This window comes from Dermacentor variabilis, chromosome 4 (assembly GCF_050947875.1).
Source record: "Dermacentor variabilis isolate Ectoservices chromosome 4, ASM5094787v1, whole genome shotgun sequence".
In the NCBI taxonomy this organism is placed as follows: domain Eukaryota; kingdom Metazoa; phylum Arthropoda; class Arachnida; order Ixodida; family Ixodidae; genus Dermacentor; species Dermacentor variabilis.
The window spans coordinates 57,396,484-57,417,087 of record NC_134571.1 but is presented as its reverse complement, the minus strand read 5'-3'; the positions used below and the strand labels follow the sequence as shown (position 1 = coordinate 57,417,087).

The 20,604-nt window shown below is 47.6% G+C and overlaps 1 protein-coding gene across 1 annotated transcript in view; it reads left to right on the top strand.

The window, feature by feature from the left end:
- The window catches only part of LOC142577772 (gamma-aminobutyric acid receptor alpha-like), a 28,890-nt gene extending 8,786 nt beyond the window's left edge, over positions 1 to 20,104 (top strand). The window contains exons 6-10 of the mRNA XM_075687225.1: positions 126 to 260; positions 1,241 to 1,396; positions 14,350 to 14,510; positions 15,564 to 15,752; positions 19,618 to 20,104. Coding sequence (XP_075543340.1) covers positions 126 to 260; positions 1,241 to 1,396; positions 14,350 to 14,510; positions 15,564 to 15,752; positions 19,618 to 20,013 — 1,037 coding nt within the window. The 3' untranslated portion in view covers positions 20,014 to 20,104. The remainder of the gene's footprint in view (positions 1 to 125; positions 261 to 1,240; positions 1,397 to 14,349; positions 14,511 to 15,563; positions 15,753 to 19,617) is intronic.
- The last annotated feature ends 500 nt before the right edge of the window (positions 20,105 to 20,604 follow it).

The window sequence follows — 20,604 nt, the reverse complement described above, 5'->3', positions numbered from 1 at the left end:
GTTCTCAACATATGAACATGTCTCGCGGAGCTCTGAAGTAGCTCTCAAGAAATGTAGTTGTTGAAATGGTCTCTAAGTTGGTTTTTGATTGTTCCTACGCTAACTATCGTGTCTTTTTTCAATAGCTGGGTATCCTGCAAAGGACGTGATGTTTCGCTGGAATCCGAAACGGCGAGTGGTGATTGCGTCGGATATGAAACTGAACCAATTCGACCTCGTTCGAACGCCAACTGATAATCAGAGCGACTATTCCAGGAAAGGTAAGAAGCAGCTGATAAAGAGGCAGTGGAGCATCATGAGAAAAAAATGGATATTGCTCACTTGGTTACGTCATTTCTGAAACTTCTTATTTTTAGTCTGAGTTTTAATGCGTTCATTCCTGGAGCTTATGTAAACGGCCCTGTGCGATGAAATATTATACGCAAAAAAAAGAAAAAAGAAAAGAATAATGAGATGGCATCGCAGAAGACAAAATCGCCGACGCATCGTGAGTTGGATTTTGCGCCTTGATATAGCTCTGTTGCATTTACGCATTCAAGTTTCATTTTGCGTGCTATGCTTGGGGAGAATGCCTAGTTCATATCTAAACATGCTCTGCCGAGGGCGCAACAGTTGTGCCCCGGCGCCAGCAGTGACAACACACAAACCTCCTGTCCATTTGTATTTTCTTCAAAAGCTTTACTAAAGAGAGGATCAAGCTTTACAGTTTATTCTTGCGGTAAGACAGAAAGAGCGAAGGCTTTTGAGATGTCACGTCAACAACAGCGCGTATAGACAACCCCATGTTTTCGCGAAAGCAGCAGTCGTCTTTTACTTTTTTTCTACCACTGACAGCTTCGACGGCCATCCCATGTTCTAAGTAGAAAACACCATAGAGAGGCCGTCAAAAAAATAAAATTAAAAATGTTGGCCCCTCGCTCTCGGTATGCACGGCGAAATGAACAAAATAACTAGAAACACTGTATTCGTGACAACTTTTCATCGTCAAAGAAAACAAAGAAAAGAGGGCACTGACCGAATTTCGCACATATCTGAAGATTGACAAAGAAAAGTTGAAACCTGCCAACACCCTGTCAAGTTCTTTCGTTTTTCAAACTCTTTATTCTCGTGAGTGGAACCACATTGCAAAAAAAAAAAAAAGTGTCGAGAAGATGCTAGGCTTTCACGTGCCAGTCGAGAATACGACTTTATAGGTGAGTTGCGATTCCCCGCGGCTTGTCCGCGACTTCTGTTTTCGCAGAAGGGCCGTTCGCAATGCTGCTGGTGAGCTTCCAGCTGAAGCGTCACATGGGCTACTTCCTGATCGAGGTGTACGCACCCTGCACGCTGCTAGTGGTGCTCTCCTGGGTGTCCTTCTGGATCAACCGCGAGGCCACCGCCGACAGGATTGCCCTCGGTAAACGTGGACGCTGTCACGACTCACTCTTTTTTGTAAAATCAAGACTGTGCTAACCATTTTCAAGAGTGTACCAAGGATAATGTAAAGAGAGGTCTTGTCTTTCCATCTCGTACTTGCGTGCGACGCTTACGTGACGAACACGGCAAAACACCTTTGTGATCCCTGGAGACGCCGTTATTGACGCCAGCAGTGAAATTCGGAAGCATCGTTAGTTTGGCTGTTCAATTTCTGCAGCTCGCATAAGCTATTAGCTTACTTTGTGGCGACTGCGAGACACCTGAACACACATTGTGTGGTGGTCCTGGGTACAATGCGCAGAGACAAACGCTCGCGACGGCGCTAGCTCGCATCGACGAGGGACCATTGTCTAAACAGGCTATCTTATAATGTCAATCTCACAAGCCATCACACTAGAGGACTATACGAATGCATTGTTGCAGGGCTTACGGGCAACAAACCAACACGAGAGACTCTAGTATTAACTGTTATCGGGTGCTGCGAAAAGCGCTGAGTGCGTGCGTGTGCTCTTTCTCTCTCTGTCTATTTTCTCCTTGTCTTTCTACCTCCCTCTCCCCACCCGCTAGTGTAGTGTAGTAAAACTGATTTTTCTTCTGGTCAGCCTCCCTGCCTTTCTTTTCTTTCATATTTCTCTCTCTGTCTTTGACAGTGACTTACCGTGGTTTTGCACAAATATTTATTTATATAAACCTAATAATAAATAATGTACCCTATCTGTGAGTGCTACGCTGCAAATTACGTGTGAACGCGTAAGCGCGGTTGTGTTAGGTCAGCGCACGACATAGTCAGTCTCAGCCTCGCAGCGTGCGCCATAATATGGTGTAGTTTGCGACTGCAGTTACGAGCAAGTTAAATTCATCGCTCGTGTTTTGAATTGTGTTTGTATGTTACACACTCGTTCACTGAATAAACAGGTCTTGCCAACAAAAGCACATCGCTCTCTACTCCGCATCCACGAGATACTTACACATTGCACAACAGGGAATCGCGTAGAAACAACACTTTAAAAAATATATTAGCTTCCAGCAGAGCTGAGCTGACGTAGCTGCTTCGGGATTTCGATCTCATCGACGTCACTCAATTCGCTTCTTCCCCCTTCAAGGTAGACGAATATGGCTTATAAGAATAGCAGAAATCATATGGACACGCTGAATACTTCCGAAGCACACTGTTGGCGTCAATAACTTCGTTGGATGATGACGATACAAATTATCATCGACATGTTTCACTACATGGCATTGAAGTGTGACGACGGCGTGCAGCAATTTCCGGGTCGAAAAGACGGTACGGCGTCATGCCTCTTGCCTTCTCAGATTATGGTTTTGCGCGAACTAATATTGGGCGTACTAAAAAGCGAAATCAAGCATCGGGTACTTGGAACAAGTGGAAGATGAATGACATTCTGCTAGATGATGGAGGCATTGCCACCGAAATTCTATCGGGATAAAATCGAAGATGTTGCGAACACTGGGACGGCCTCGGCTGTAAGATGGGGAAAAGCTAAAGCAAGACTTGAAGCTACTGCTTCTAAGTCATGGGCAAAACACTGCAAGAGAGAGAACGAACAAGCGAAGGAAGTCTCATGAAGTGCCTAGGTCAGCTGATTGCTTAGAACAGGATGGGCCCGTGTCTCTTTACAGATGCAATCAAAGATTTCAATTAACACTCATTTAAGAAATATACAACGGAGAATTGGTACGAAGAAGAATACAGACACTGCATAAGGAGGAAGAACTGTCTAGGATATTTAAATTAAAGGACGTACACAAATCAAGCGTATTCTTGTCTTGCTTTAACGCAACTCAGTTCGATTATGAAGGAAAAGGACAGCTGACAGAATGAGCGCTCATCCTGTCACCCGTCTTTTTCCTTCATTTGCGCTAAAACAAGACAAGAATATGATGCTTGCCCATTCAGTATTAGTTCATAAGGCAAACGTAACTTGATCTAAGCTTACTGCAAGGATAAAACCACTGTGTCTGATCAGCGTGAAATTGAAAACAACCATTTGATGGGTTTCAAAAGCCTTACAAAACAAAGCAACCATATATGAACCACAGTTAAAGCAAATGCTTGTTAATAAGCCAAAATCTTCTTCAATGTATTTATGGTGAGCGACGAATTATTTTCACAACACAACGCCACGACAGCGATTTGCGACTTGCATTGTAGAATATCCCCTGATGGGGACGGAAGTTTCACAGCATTTTAAAAAATTTTTTTTGCGTGCTGTGCAGTGTGCTACGCGAAAAGTCTAGGGGCATGCCTAAAAGAGGACTACTGCCTTTCTCAATGTGACAGACTTTGACATGGGTAATACCAAAAAATGAACGCGAAAGACGGGGCCCAAGGCTTTAACACGTTCCGTCCTATAAACCAGCTCACGACAAACTGCAAAACTTTAGCCAAGATTTTAGCCATAAGATCGAAGCTCGGAATTAACCAGATGACAGGGCAATAATAATAATAATATTTGGGGTTTTAAGTGCCAAAACCACTTTCTGATTATGAGGCACGCCGTAGTGGAGGACTCCGGAAATTTTTGACCACCTGGGGTTCTTTAACGTGCACCTAAATCTAAGCACACGGGTGTTTTCGCATTTCGCCCCCATCGAAATGCGGCCGCCGTGGCCGGGATTCGATCCCGCGACCTCGTGCTCAGCAGCCCAACACCATAGCCACTGAGCAACCACGGCGGGTAGATGACAGGACAGCATTAAACAACACTTGGTCTTAAAAATTATCAGCGAAGTTCATACGATGGACATTGTGTGTGAAGTAGTTGAAATGACAGAATATTCACTGTCGTTTACACAGGTAGATCAGCTTTTGACCATATTTCCCATGACTTTTTGTTCTTGCTTTTAGAATATGTTGACAGGTAAGTAGTTAAAAATTTGTTAAAAGGATATAAGCACGCAACTTTTAGTAGTTTCAGTCAGTGCAGCTGTTCCGGTGTGCTCTTTAGTCCGACAAGGATACCGACCGTTCCCGCATGGTTCGCACTTTATCTGAAATTTATATTCAGGCTTATTCTGAACGACACCATTAAACGACAGACAGCTACTGTAGGGAGAGATATAAAGGTGTCGGCTTACGCTGATGACTTTATCGTAATATTGATCAGTTGCTCAAATCCGCAATGTTGCAAACCACGTGCAGGTTTTCTGCAATCTATCTGGGGCAAGTGTTAACGTTTCACAATCTAGGAGAGAGAGAGAGAGAGAGAGAGAGAGAGAGAGAGAGAGAGAGAGAGAGAGAGAGAAGAAAGGGCAGGGAAGTTAACCAGGTTGAACCTGCTTTGATACCCTTCACTAGGGGAGAGGTAAGCGGGAAGAAAAAAGAAGGGGAGAGGTAAACACGAAGAAAAAGAAAGAAGGGAAGGGAGTAGGAAAGGAAGAAGTGATGCGCACGCACACACATAACGTCGTTCATAGCACTGTGAGAGGTGGTCAGAGAGTTCAGTTCACTTCAAAAAGTGCGCTGTTGCATACTTCAAAAAGTGTACATTGTGAAGGTTGACAGGCTGTTTGCCATATTTTCGGCGCTCCCGCTTGAGAAAATGAGGCGCAGCAATTTGGTTCTTGGTCGATGCTAAAGACGGCGCTGTACTCGTGTATTTTTCACTCAAAGCTAAAGTATATAAACATTTGTTCTCTCGTGATCACTACAACCCAGTAGTTGCCGAATCTTTTGCATGCGTGGCAGTACGAGATTTGAGTTCCTGACTCCCCATGACAGTATTGCCATGACAATTTCGATTTTATGAGGAAGTAGCACAAGGACTTCAATGATTTCCAGGCAAGTTCTCTTGGGAGTGCTTAAAAAATTAAACGAAAACAGCTCTATTAGGATACCGTGGGTATGCTATATAACTAACCCCTGTAGCGCAAGGCGCGTAATGCTGGCGTTGTTTCAGATGTTTTCAATCATTTACGGTCGGTACCTTGCTTCTGATGCAGTCAAATATTTCTTTTTGATGTTTCGTGCCGCAATTCTCTCTCTTAAGTCGTGGCAAGTGATTAAGCAGTTTTATTTACCATGCATAGTGAATTGGTGGTTTGAGCCCCGTATCAAAAATGCATGTGTTTTTTTCTGTACTATAATACTTATAATGAAGAAGAAGAGCACAAGAACAAGGCCAGCCAGATAGTCTCTTCCATGCCTGCTGTGCAACCAGTGGGTCAGCCGGATCGCCAGTGCTCTGCAAGAGTGTGAGCCATTCGGGCAAACAGCTGTTCCTGCTCTGCGTCACCTGCCTTTTCGGTTACGAACAGACGTTACCCTCGGAACTGTTCTGTACACCCATTACAATTGGTGGACGGTGCGGGGTATTCAAAAACATCTGCACCCTAGAACTCCGGTCTCGGACTCTGCCTCCCGTCATGCCTGACTCTCCCCAGCCGACGTCGCCGCCACCCCCCGTTGCCTGCTCTGGCGCCGTCCCGCAACGCCATCCAGCGGTTTTCAGCGGTACGGATGAACACGACGTTAATGACTGGTTGTCTACGTATGAACGGGTGAGCCTGCACAATCGATGGGATGATACCGCCAAGTTAAATGCCGTCATATTCTACCTTGCGGGAGTGGCTCACGTGTGGTTTAAAAATCACTAAGCCTACTTTCAGTCCGCGTTCAAGACCAGTTTCATTGCAGTTTTCGGTCGCCCTGCCGTCCACAAGTTGCGTGCCGAGCAGTGGTTACGAGAGCGAGCGCAACAACCCGGTGAAACATTCACCTGTTATATCGAAGTTCTCGATCTATGCAAACGTGTGGATGCTTCTATGCCCGAAAATGACAAATTGAAGCACAATCGTCGATGACATTTTCCAAATGTTGGTCGCCAAGAGTCCGCGCACCGTAGCAGAGCTCATAAACTTGTGCCAAAGCTACGACGAGTTGAGGAGGCAGCGCGAGTTGACCAGGCGCCCCTCAGTGGCTGTCGAGGCCCTGTCTTCCATGACAGCCTTCTCTGATCGCTCCCCCTTGCTCACACAAATCCAAGCTTTAGTGCGGGAGGAAGTTGCACGTCAGCTTTCTCTGCTACACTTCGCTGAGCTACCACAAGAGCAGCCGCTGCCGCAACAGCCTCCTACACAGCTCGCTCCTACCCTCCGTCGGGTTATTGAAGACCAAGTTGCTGAGGCTCTACCAGTGCAGCATCAGCAGTACCCTGTCGCCGCGCCACTTACTTACGCATCCGTCGCCGCGCAGCCTCCTCGTTAGCCACTCGTAGCGCTACATCGTAGGCCGCTACCAACCGTTCATCATCCCGTTCATCGACCTGCTCCTGCCTTTTCTAATCCTTGGCGCACGCAAGACAACAGGCCCATATGTTATGCCTGAGGTATTCCCGGCCATGTTGCATGACTCTGCCACCGCCGCATGCTGCACTCTGATGAGTTTGTGCAGTCGCCTCCCTACGCCGACGTGCAGCCTTTCCACGACACTTATTTTAGTCGGCAGTCGAACAGGCCACCAGCCGAGCGCCTGGTCCTTACACGTCGTTCACCTTCCCCGCGTCGCCGCTCGTTGTCCCCCATGCGTCGGCGCCTTTCACCCACGCAAGAGGAAAACTAAGCGCCGCAGTTCAGGAGGCAGGAACTGCGTTGCCATCGATCTGAACAAGTCCTCCGTTGTCGCCTTCGAACATTGTCGACGTTACTGTTGACGGCGTCCCTACCGTTGCGCTAATTGATACTGGAGCAGCCGTCTCTGTCCTAAACGAACGCCACTCTTGCGCTTTACGAAAAGTTACGACGCCACTTTCTGGGTTTTCTCTTCGCACAGCAAGCGCCCAACCAGTTCAGCCTTCAGCAGCATGCACAGCTAGAGTTGTTATTCAGGGTGTTCTCTATATTGGGGAGTTTGTGGTTCTGCAGTCCTGTTCTCAAGACGTGATACTTGGGTGGGACTTTCTTTCGCGAAATAACGCCGTCATCAATTGTCCACGTGCTGAAGTCGAATTATCGCCTCTGTGTGACGTGCCCCTCGTCGGCGCCACTTTTCTTCCCGCTAAACTAGTTCTTCGAGAAGACATCGCCATACCGCCGTACTCGTCTGCCGTTGTTCCCGTCTTCTGTGGCGCTGTCTCTGAAGGCACTGTCCTCTACTCCTTCAGAACTCTTCATGACCCGCAAAGACGTTCCCCTCCCTTTCGCCACGCTTGACATTTCAGCCGGTTTCAGCACCATCGTTGTCTGCAATCCGCTTCCTACAGACTTGATGGCTCTTTTCGGTGAAGCACTTGGCCATGTTCAGCCTCTTGATGACATGTTTATAACCGACGTGCCGGATTCTTCGTATGCAGAGCTCACTGACTTCTGTGCACTTTCATCTTCTGTTCCGCCATCACCTGACTTATTCGCACCTTTTATTGCCGATGATCTTACTTCCGAGCAGCGCTCCCAGCTTCTTCACCTGCTTGCTCAGTTCCGTTCTTCTTTTGATGTCGCTCAGCCTACTCTGGGTCGCTCGTCAACTGTCAGCCACCACATCGACACTGGCTCCAACGCGCCATTGCGGCAGCTCCCGTACCGCGTATCCGCTAAGGAGCGTCAGGTGATCAGTGAGCACGTGGACGACATGCTTCAGCGCGGCTTCATTCGACCTTCCAATAGCCCGTGGGCATCACCGGTGGTTCTCGTCACAAAAAAAAAAAAAAAAATGGTTCCATTCGGTTCTGCGTCGATTATCGCCGTCTCAATAAGATAACGCGAAAAGACGTCTACCCCCTACAGCGCATTGACGACGCTCTGGACAGCTTGCAAGGCGCTAAATTCTTCTCTTCGTTGGATTTACGCTCGGGCTACTGGCAGGTCCCGATGTCAGCAGTTGATCACCCTAAACCTGCATTCATTACGCCAAATGGTTTATACGAATTTAACGTGATGCCATTTGGCGTATTCAATGCGCCTGCTACGTTTTCACGAATTATGGACAATATCTTGCGCGGCCTAAAATAGAGCACGTGTTTGTGCTACCTCGACGACATCGTTGTGTTCGCCCCTCATTTCAGCACGCATCTTCGCCTTAGGCAAGTGTTAACGTCCTTCACCAACGCAGGCCTGCAACTGAACCTGAAGAAGTGCCAGTTCGCCGCGCGCCAGTTCATGATTCTAGGTCACGTCGTATCACAAGACGGCATTTGCTCCGACCCATCAAAACTTCGCGCTGTGGCAGAATTTCCGAAACCTAAGACACTCAAAGAACTCCGTGCATTTATCGGCCTCTGTTCTTACTTCTGACGCTTTGTTCGCAATTTTGCCTCGAAAATATCACCTCTGACACAACTCTTTAGTGGCGCCAACGACCTATCATCCTGGTCTCCTGCATGCGACACCGCGTTCGTGACCTTACGCCGCCTCATGACGTCTCCGCCTATACTGCGACACTACGACCCCACCGCCGCCCCAACTGAAGTGCATACCGATGCCAGTGGTATTGGCCTTGGCACTGTCCTTGCGCAGCGCAAGTCTGGCTACTCCGAGTACGTCGTTGCTTACGCCAGTCGTGCGCTGACCAAAGAGGAACGCAATTACAGCGTCACAGAAAAAGAATGCCTGGTCATCATTTGGGCACTCGGGAAGTTTCGACCTTACTTATACGGCAGGCCTTTCAATGTGGTTACTGACCATCACGCCCTTTGTTGGTTATCTTCTTTAAAAGACCCGTCTGGACGCCTTGCCCGCTGGGCTCTGCGCATTCAAGAATACGGCATACACGTCATATTGCGTGAGGTCGCAAGCACACTGACGCTGACGCTCTGTCCCGCTCTCCACTGCCAGCAGGCACGGCCTCCATCTCCACCACTGAGGCGGTATCCTCGGTCGACACCGACACCTTCGTGTCAGAACAGCGCAAAGATCCTTGGGTGGCCTCTCTTCTGGATCTCCTTTCTGGCTCGCCTGCATCTCCCATCTCCCGCTCCCTGCGTCGCCAGGCTGCCCATTTTGCTGTCCGGGATAACCTCTTGTATCGACGCAACTACCTGCCCGATGGTCGAAAGTGACTCCTGGTTATCCCTAGGACTCTGCGTTCCGACATGTGCGCGTCTTTCCTTACTGACCCACAATGTGCACACGCAGGCGTTTTGAAGACGTATGAGCGCCTGCGGCAACGTTGCTACTGGCGAGGAATGTTTACTTTTTTCCAAAAGTTTGTCCGCTCGTGCCCGCAATGCCAACGCCGCAGATCTCCGCCTCATCCGGCCCACGGTTTATTACAGCCGCTTCCGTGCCCTGCTCGTGCCTTCGACCGTGTGGGAATTGATCGGTACGGGCCGCTACCGCTAACACCCGCTGGAAAACGATCGATTATTGTCGCAGTTGATCACCTTACACGCTATGCTGAAACTGCTGCTCTACCTGCAGCGACCGCCAGTGACGTTGCATCATTTCTGCTCAATCGTTTCATTCTTCGTCATGGCCCACCTCGGGAGCTGCTGAGTGATAGAGGCCGTGTGTTTCTGTCGCAGGTGGTTGAAGCTCTGCTTGCTCAATGCCGCATAGTTCACCGAACCACCACGGCGTACCATCCTCAAACTAACGGGCTTACAGAGCGTTTCAATCGCATCCTTGGTAATATGCTCGCCATGTACGTTTCATCGGAGCATACAAACTGGGACATCATCCTCCCATTTGTCACGTACGCATATAATACGGCTACACAAAGTACTACAGGATTTTCTCCATACTTTCTTCTCTACGGTCGCGATCCTTCCCATATCATCGATACGGTTTTGCCTTATACACCAGACACGTCAGAGTGCGCTCCCGTTTCAGCCGTCGCCCGATACGCTGAGGAATGCCGTCAATTAGCCCGCAAGTTCACTTCCGCCGACCAACAACGACAAAAAGCCAATCGTGATGGCGACGCTACGAATCCGAACTTCGCTCTCGGCGCACTTGTCTTGTCGTCCGTGCCTTCTACCACGCCTGGACTTTCGACAAAACTTCTCTCGCAGTATGATGGACCATATCACATCGTCGAACGCACCTATCCGGTAAACTATGTCATAGAGCCGCTTACATCGACATCAGACAAGCGCCGCCGTGGACGGGATGTTGTTCACGTTCGCCGCCTGAAACAATTCTATGACCCGCTCGTCTCCACGTCGTAAGTCGCCAGGATGGCTCCGCTTTCGCACCGGGGGTAATTGTAATGAAGAAGAAGAGCACAAGAACAAGGACAGCCAAATCGTCTCTTCCATGCCTGCTGTGCAACCAGTGGGCCAGCCGAATCGCCAGTGCTTAGCACGAGTGTGAGCCGTTCGGGCAATCAGCTGTTCCTGCTCTGCGTCACCTACCTTTTCGGTTGCGAACAGACGTTACCCTCGGAGCTGTTCAGTACACCCATTACATACTATAATACTTGGTGCTATAATACTTAATATAATAGTTAACGGGCGTACCCGTACTGCAGAATGGCAACATTTTTCCTTCGGCAGCCACATTACCATATAGTTTGGAACGCAAAATCGCTAGTCTGCCGTGCATTGGAGGCATGTTAGGAATCCCGGTTGGCCAAAACTAATCCGGAATTCTCCACTATGACATGCATCATAATCACATCGTGGAGTTGGCACGTAAAACCCCAGAATTTAATTTATTTTTAACCTCTAAGTTGTTGCAACACTGTGGGTGTTAGATGTGAACTCGGGAAACTCGCAGAGAGTATCCAGATAGAAGCTTGTAGGCGCTAGAAACGTTAGCAGCAGCTGGGGGCGCGATGTCCGGCAAATAAATGTGGCCGTTTTCTCGTGTTTGTTTGCTCTTAGACGCTAGCATTTCCCCAAGTAGATTAAGAGGCACAAGCTGCAAGCGATATATTTGATCACTGCTTTTTATTCTCTGCTGAATAGGCGGAAAGTTTACAACTGCTTGTAGGAAAATGCCATCGCTGGCGAGATTGATTTCGAGGGTTATGTTTGCCGATGCGCATAAATCAAACTTCATTAACGTTTCCTCCAATGACAATAAAGGGGTGCGTCGAGATTACATACGAAGTAAATCTGGGTAATCAGATAGCTTTTATCTTCTTTGAAATTGCCGCTTGAGGGTGACGTATTCTCGGACGGTCGCTTTCGCATGTATTACTTTCTGTGCGCGCTGACTAACTGGCTCAATCGCTGGTTGAGGTAAAACTATGGTGGGCAATTATGCAATTCTTATGATGTTTAAATGCAAGAACATTGTGTTGCTGAGTTAAGTCACTGAGTTTAGTGTTGCGGCGAAATGTTGCTGTGTAATGCTGCTTCGTTATGCTTCCGAGTGTAATGTTGCTACTTACGAGGTCGCAAGAACGCAAGACGACAAACGCGCCGTGTTGTTATTTCTCAGCTGAGTTTTATTTGCGGAGTTCTCATTAAAGTAGTGCCACGCACATTACACTCGTGTTCTTTCTCGATAACACCACTTTGCCGAGCGAAGACAGAATTTTTCAGAGCGTCACCATGGTGTTGACACTAGATTTATTCACAAGGTTCGTAGGTCAACTCCCTCTCATACTAAGGGGGGGGGGGAGGCGTCGTAGTTGTCATCCGGCAGGTACCTGAAGCGCTTTGCATCTTATTCGTCGTCGTCGTTGTCGTCGTCGTTGTCGTCGTCGTTGTCGTCTATGGGCTAGGCGACGGCGTCTGCGGGTCCATGTTGATTGACATTAGCATGGCCTTGTGATCGGCGTAGTATGTCGATGCGTACGTTACTTACTGTGCATGGCATGTTTTCGAACGCCAAGTCGATTCCGGTGCCTCGCGACGTGGCCATTGCATATATTGGAGATGCGAGTCTTTATTTGACATCGACGCGTATCACGCCGATGAACGTTTCCGTTGAACGTGTGTCCTGATAGAAGTCTTCTATGATCAGAAGTCTATGATGACCATGACGATCAATCAGAAAGTCTCTGCCCGTATTTCTTTAGCCAAATTACGGCTGTAAATGCGAAGTCAACATATCCATTCCCAGCGGTGGATCTTTCCTGGACCGGCCAGGCCTTACCTGCCGGCAGCTACGCGGAACTGCACTGTGTGGAAAAACAGTGTAAGGTTCGTAGAATAGTACGTATATTTGTAGTTACTTCTGTGTACCTTATTTTGGCTAATAAAAATAGGTGCAAAGTCCTTCTGATTCGCCCTCGTACGTGTCGTAGCGTAGAACTGAAGGTAGATTCCTTTATATGGACATGGCAACGTTCGTGTACACGAAGCATGCACCATCTAGTGAATAACCCGCCAGGCAGAGCCCAACTTCGTGCACAGCCTCGAAGATATTCGTCCCTGTCGTCTGTTGCAACGGTGGCGCAGGGGTTAGCGCGCTCGGCTACGGAGCAGTGGCAGTGAGCTTGGTGCGGAAGATCGAAACCTCACTGTGACCCCTTTCCTTGTCAGTTAGATAAAAAATTACGAAATCTTCGTGCTGTTTTTGTCCTTCGGCGGCCTTCTGATGAATGCAGAGTCACACAATGCGTCATGTAATGCACTCGCATTCAAACCGCTCGAATAATACAACCCGCCGTGTAGTCGGTCACGCGATAGGGATTGTATCACCAAAAGTGATCGTCCGAAAAATACATTCCCACCTCGCGACTTTATTTCCGCCGTAGTTGCTTAAGTTCTTCGGCTGTGACATTGTAAACAAGACTTATTTTTTAGCCGAAAATCCCGGAGATCGCTGGTTGTGGCTACTGATTCTTTTGTCTTGCTTTTTAAGAAGCTCGCGCACAGAAAATAATTACGTACCCGATAGCAGAACTGAACCTCAGTCTCCCAGCACAAGAGCCCGACGCCATAACTATTAATTATGCCCCTATCTCTTTAAAGTGAGTAACTTTCAGGGCATACAATGGCAGGTTTCCCGTATCAAACCAAGTGATGACACACCAAGAGGAGAAGGCTGCGCAAACGTGATGACGATCTTGGTAGGGGCCGACCCAGCGGAGTGAAAGTAGGTCCATGGTGGAGGAAGGTTACACGGGTGTGTCAGAGGGATCCAGTAGTTGCTGATGTCACGACAGCGCGTTTAAGAAGAAGCAGGGATTAGGAGAGTGTCGCTACAGGGGCATTGTGACTGTGTTGTGTTTCTCCGCTACCTGCAAAATGCAAATATACGCGTCTGTTGTCGAGATGCGCCGTTTCGTCTTGCCGGCTCACCACAGCTTCGCTTAGGCCAACAACCACAGTGCATGGAATCTCCATGCTTTTAAATCAGTTGGTCGGAGGAGCACCTGTCATCCGTGAAGTGAACGTGTGCCCTCCAAAGCACAGATGCGCAGCTATTTTCAAGCCACCATCGTCCCGTTTTTGTCATTCTGTTGTTGTCATGCCGTCTCTGCCATGCTGTGCTGTTGTAGCACCGTCATCATCTCTATCATCGTGGTGCCGCTGTCGTCGCCACTCTCTCATGCCGTCTGTGAAAATATGTAGACGGTAATTTGTGCCGCCGTCATTAAAAGCTGTTGTCGATGTTGGTATGCAGTATACTCCGAAAGCATTGCTAGCCTGTCCATTATCTTTCTGAGATCCGCCGAAGCTGTTCGCGGAATTTGACTATCATCTGCGACGGTTACAGGCTAAAATTTTTTTCTCTCTCAAAAGTGCAGTATAACAAGGACAGAGTAAAGAGCGAAATCGAATAAATCACGGCACTAGAGTTGCGTCTTTTTTTTGTTTACAACAACGTAAAATAACCTAATGCATGTTGTGTTGGCCTCTGTAGTCGCTAACCCTCAGGACACTTGGCATCATGACTCATCTAGTCACCTCGCTCAAGCTAGTATTCAGAGCGTTCGGAAACGCAAAAACATGATTGCTGGGACAGTTGGCAGCTTCAACTCGCTTTCTTCAATACGTCAAGAACACGTTACAACGGCGTTTGATAGTGCTTTCCTGCAGTTTTCTCAAGGGCTTATTTTACTCTTCTTTTTCTTAACAGGTGTGACCACCATCCTTACGATGACCTTTCTCGCACTAGAGAGCCGAAATGATTTGCCAAAAGTTCCTTACTGCACTGCCCTGGATTACTACGTCGCCATCGGCTTTGGTTTTGTCTTCGCCACCATTGTCGAATTCGCTATCGTCCATTATTTCACGAAGGTAAGATTGTGTGGAACAATGGCAACAATGAGCATCTCTAAATAAAAAAAAATACCTTAATCCACCTTAATCGATTTTAATCGACCTTCATCCACCCTAATCCACTCTAATACAATCACTAATCAGTCATTAATTAACTTTAGTAATCGTTAACCATATCTTATACACAACTGGACATGCTTTGGTTTGCTTCTGGCCTACATTGGGCCACGTGATACTTCCTGTACTTCACAAGCAAGGCCGTTCTTCCAAGCAAACAGGAAGAACGGCTTTCACCGTGAATATATAGTTCGAGCTTTAGTTTCGCATTGTGATTTTATCGTTTGACTTTTTTACACAGGCATTGCAGAACGTGGTCGTAACAAAACTTCGCTATGATGTTTAGCTGAGCGCGTTGTCATGCTGTCCTATAACATGTGAGCAATTTCGGACAATCGAGAGGCTGAGGTACAGAAAAATATGAAAGGGCGGGAGTGGGGGAAGTGGATAGAGCAAAGGCGCAGCCTGACTTAATAGCCTAAAGCTGCTTTCAGGGGCGCCAGTCGACTTTGTAAAGTTGTACAATACAGGATACTTTTCACAAGAAAATGATGGAGGAAGGACGGGTGTTATTACAACATGCGCGTGAAAATAGTGTTGGCTTTTGTCCGAAGCAGCAACTATGCACATGGGCTCCGACATGTAGAAAAAAAAAATGTTCACTAAAAGTCAAGTGGGTAGAAAATAGTTGATACTTACTCTTTATAGGCCTTTGCATAACGTCTTAAATTAGTTCCGGTGTTGTTATTGCAATGGAGTACACCAGTTCCAGTCAACTTTACAAAAAGGAACAACAGGCCAGAAATTAGGTTAATCACCAGTTCAGAAACGGTCAGATATCACCTCTGTTTCTCCTGGAGGCATAAGGCATTGTTTTATATTTCATATATCGATTGAGCTTTTACGCTCACGTGTGTATTGCTAACCAGAGTGCCTCTTGACGCCGTTCTACTCGCCAAAAACACAGAAATATTTGACGCTCAAACACTGTCGCTCACTGACGCGTTGTCGCAGGTTGGAAGCGGAGAGTTCTATTACTGCCCGGAAATGGAAGCCGAACGCATGAGAGCGTCAACGGAAGACAGCGGTGATGAAGAAAGCGGTAGCGACGAGCAGCAGCCTTTAGAACCTGCGGCCTACAGGGAGGCTGGAGATCACTGCCAGAGGTTGCATCCTAAGAAGATGATCTCGTTACCAAGCAACGTAAGTACTTGTTGTTTTGTGCATTATTTACGAAAAAAAAAAACAAAGCAGCATGAATGGCGCTCAAAATCACTTTACAATATCTCGTTTCCGGCCCTGCACGAGTGAGCGTACTCTAGTACATCGATGTGTTTGTCATAAATTCTTCGTTCCTTAGACGTTAGCGCTTCATACGTAATAACGCACTGTTTTGAAACACAAAGATTACTAAATATTTACTTCAGAACTGCAAACACAGCAAGTTCAAGCATTCAAGCACTGTGAGAGGGGTGTCCCGTTTTGAAATCGTTTTCGCGCTACAGGGCAGCACGCTCATCCAAAACAGTGTGTAACGAACTGCCTCCAATTGCAGCATACCGTCCTGCAGTGATGTGGGTACCGGGCATAACTCGTATTTCTATAATGATGGGAAAAGAGCGCCGAGGAACACTGATCAATTGGATATAGCTTTTATTCCTTTGTGACTTTGGAAGGAAGAGCAGCATGAAAACTTCATGATAACATCCCTCTACTACAAAAAGAAAAGAAAAAAAAAACGAATCATTATTGTCCGAGACGCTACGGGGATATGTTTTTCTTGTTGTTTTTTGAATTTGGTTTCCAAATGATGGTGGTGATGTCAGCTGTAGGAGAGCCCACGGAACTAAACTTGGCTCGGTGCACTTCTTCTAGGAGAGCGCTTCAAGCAGACGCCGTGGCATTTCACCATGTGTCGATCGAGCAATGTCGCTATATCAGGGAAAATAGTAGGGACCAATGGTCGCTCCGGAATCCTTCTGAGTGTGACAGCTGTCGCACACATATTATGCAGCGCTTCCCTTGTGCAAGCTGTCTATGCTTTCCTTTTCGGGGTAGAACAGATGCGACCGTGCAAAGCACTGCGCGTTGGTTTCCCAGACGGAGGCGGACAAACGCCAGAACGTGTATACGTCTCGTCAACCAACCCAGGCGTATGTACTGATGCAGTGCCGACACCATGCGCACTATGGCTTGTTCTCGGCGATGGCGCATGTTGTCGGCGCTTTCATGTGGCTTAGTCTTAAGTGACCGAAAAATCGATGTTCCCTTTATTTTTACTTTACCTGGTATCTACTGCGAAATGGTATCTACTTTCTTCATCATTGAAGTTTCACGTAGAGCGAGAGAGAGAGAGAGAGAGAGAGAGAGAGAGAGAGAGAGAGAGAGAGAGAAATAAATAAATAAATAAATAAAGAGAAGGCAAGGAGGGGAAAGGCAGGGAGGCCAACCAGACGAGCGTCCGGTTTGTTACCCTACACCGGGGGTAAGGTGAAGGGGGAGTAGAAATAGGGAAAATAGGGAGAGAATAACAAAGTGAGCCAGGCGCGCAAGTTTCACGTAGCCAGCCTAATAAGTGTTAGTCGGTGAAAGGGAGCTGATTTTCACCGAGCGGAAGCTAGACTTATAGTTTCTATATGTGGCAATTACTCAGTGCTGGTACCTCGTGGCGTAATCGTTAGCATTATCGCGTGGCTAGCCTCTTGGTAGGGGAGCCGGCTTGCGCCAATGTCGTAGCGACAACATATGCTTATTTACGCTCTTCGGGAAAGAGAGGACAGAAATATGGGAGTGAAAGGTTAGAAGAGAGGAGAAAAAGAAGCGCGCTATGCCCTTCCGGTGGCTGTCGCCAGCCTTCTTCCTACCTTATTTTTTTTATATTTCAATGCGTCGAAATCAATAATATTATTAATTATTATCCTTATTACTTGCGCGAGCGACGAATGATACAGTTGAGCTAGAAACATGTGTGTAACGTTATGCTGCATCTTTGGAGAGTATCCTGACCTGCTTCGCAATTTTAAGGAGTTAAGCAGCGGCTTGCAAAACTAGTGGGGATGTTTACTTAGGTTGCACTGCATCGTCGAAAAGGGAACTGGATACGGTGAGTACAGAAAAATGTCAGATTTTCAGCATTGTACTGAATGCGAGTTTTCGGAAGATGCTGACTTCTAACGTTTCAGCGGAGTACTAAATATTTCTGTTATATTGAAAAAAGCGATAAGTAGAAAAACTGACGATGCGAAAAGTGTTACAACTGCACAGCCATTTGCGAGTTTCTTGAATTACACAGCTAGAAAGACAACCAAATTGACAGTCTCTGTGAGCACCTAACACTGAAAACACAATTAAAAACTAGATGTAAGTTGAGCGTTCGGTTTGGGTTAGTACTAACACGTAATTGAACGTAATTACAACGCCACAAATTATGTTAGTGACAACAGGTTTAACTTTACCACAAGTCAAAATTTCGCTCAGACACAAATGCCACCCAAGAATGAAGCGTGCTAACATAGGTTATCACAACTCTGTGCAAAAATGAGTGATGTCACGCGACATCGTCTGCCACAGCTATTAAACGTTTAACGACAACGAAGATTTTTTATATAACGTAGATGTTAGATATAATGCAGATTTTAGATTTCACGTATTTTTGGTGACACAAATTTAACAGGGAGAACTTGAAGTTGCGAGTAAACAACAGCATGCTTGCACAGGGAAAACCTGCCAGTAATCATTGTAGCCACATATGTACGGCCAGAACTAAATATTTGAAAAAAAAGAAACAATGGAACATCGAGTTATCAAAGCATGTACTTTGACTGGTGTCAGGAGCATTCAGGTCGAAATTTCGTACACTGGCATTGATTTGCACGCCACAGCAGACGTCGATAGAGAAGTCAGCGGATGCCGCCGGCAAAGACGAGTCACTTGAAGCGCCAGCAGCTATAATGCCGAGACGACAATGTAGCCATCCGCCAAGGCGTTGGCAGGTACATAAACGTCCACCACGCTGAATGAGGCGGACGGCCCCCCGACACAGGTTTTTCGGGACAGATCGATGAACCGACAAAGAGTACCGCTAAACAGATTGGTATTGGAAGAGGGCACGGTGTGTCTACACAGCAGCCAGACGGTATCGGACAGATGCGGCGTGACACGCACAAGAGGCCGCCATCATTATTCGCCTGTACGTAACAGCCCTCGCCTCTCGCGCAGACGACGAGGTTTTCCTTCATAGCCTCCGGCAAGGCGGCAGAAGTTTCGTATTTGTTTCATTTCCTGCAATGCACTTTCGGGATCAGAAGCTGCTTTATTGTTCGCTATAGATTTTGACTCGATGGTCGAGATCGGGAAATTGGAGGCAATTCGTTTCCGGCTACTTGACTTCAGCTTCGGAGAAAGAAAAAAAAAAAAAAGAGAACCACGCGCGCGCAACTGCGTAACGCCTCTGCGCGATCTTATTTAACGTAGCCTTACAAGATACCAGGAGCGCGGCTTCTTCCGTCAACGTCGCCGATTTTGTGTGGAGGGGTTGTGTACGTAGATAGGAATGGCAGTACCGATTGCGACACTTTGACGTCAAATTCGACTTAAATGCAAGAAAAGAAAGAGAAAAGAAGAGAAGAGAAATAAAAAAAAAAGAAGCAATTTTGCATAGCATGACACTGCTGTCTTCTTTCCAGAAAATAAAAACTAAGCAAGAGTCAGAATATTTGTGTGATAACCGTATTGATGCCGGCACGTTCACGCCAGCAGATAAGTCTGATATAGCGGGTCATTTGAATAAAGGGCTCGAGGACATTGGTTGAACATAAATTCACAGCATGCCGCCACAAAAAAAAATATAATAAACGATTTCACGCGCCAACGCTAGTACGTCTACGCTACGCGGGATCGCTTTATTATATATATATATATATATATATATATATATATATATATATATATATATATATATATATATATATAGTAACGGTAACACGCACACGTAAGGCTGAAGCATTTGAGCGCTTTGTTGCCGCCGTTCTGCCTAATTAGCATACGGGCGTCCCGACGATTCGCGCAGGCCATCTATTGCACCGATGCCGAGCGACCCGAAGCCACGGTGGCCTTCGTCGAGTCTCCCGACTCCACGCCTCCCGGGGACGCAGTAGCGGTCGGCTCGCTCAACGGCCGGCTGGAAGCTCCCGCCGATCAGCCCGCGTGCCCCGCGCAGCGGGGCTCGACGAGGCGCAGCTCGGTACGCGGCGGCAGCAGGAGCAGCGCGAGGCAGCGAGACCGCCGTCGCCAGAGGCGGCCGTCGATGATCGCGCGTCGCCGGATGTCCAGCCAGATCCAGGAACTGTGGATCAACAGCGTCAGCAAGGTGGACAGGGTCTCCAGGGTCGTCTTCCCGCTGGCGTTCATCGTGGTCAACACGGTGTACTGGCTCACGTACTTCCGAGACGACGAGGACAGCTGATGGCGTCGCGCCCGCGGGCGCGTCGCCCACGAAGCGGCACGCTTGCATGCGTGCTTGCATGCGTGCTTCTCTCTCGTCGAACTCGCGCGTCCAGTGATGGCGCGCGAGGGCGTAGGCCGGTGATCGCTCATAACTCTCTGCGCGCTCTAGCTGACTAGCGATAAGAAAGAGGGCGCTCGAGGAAAACGCTGCAGATAGTAAGCTTGTGCTTCTTTCGCGCGTGGTATTTGAAACCAGATGGAATGCGAGGAAGCGACGAATGAAAGTAAAAAAATAGAGGAAAAGCGCTAAAGAGCACTCGAGGTGGTTGACGGCATTATTTCAAACTTACGAATGAAATAAAGTCATGATAGTATTATCGGACAGGAAACCTCGTGCGTATCTAAGGAAACGTCTGCTTCGCGCCGTTGGCGCCGAGTGCCCTCTGCCATCGCGACATGTCATGAACATAAGCGGGTGGTATGTTCATTAGCTCGAGTTAGCTGATCTATAGATGCATCTCATCACGTTCGAGCTCGTGGTTTGTACAACATGAGAGCGCTGACTGAATTGCCCCCTATGAACGACTTCCCCGCTATCGCCGGTATCAGA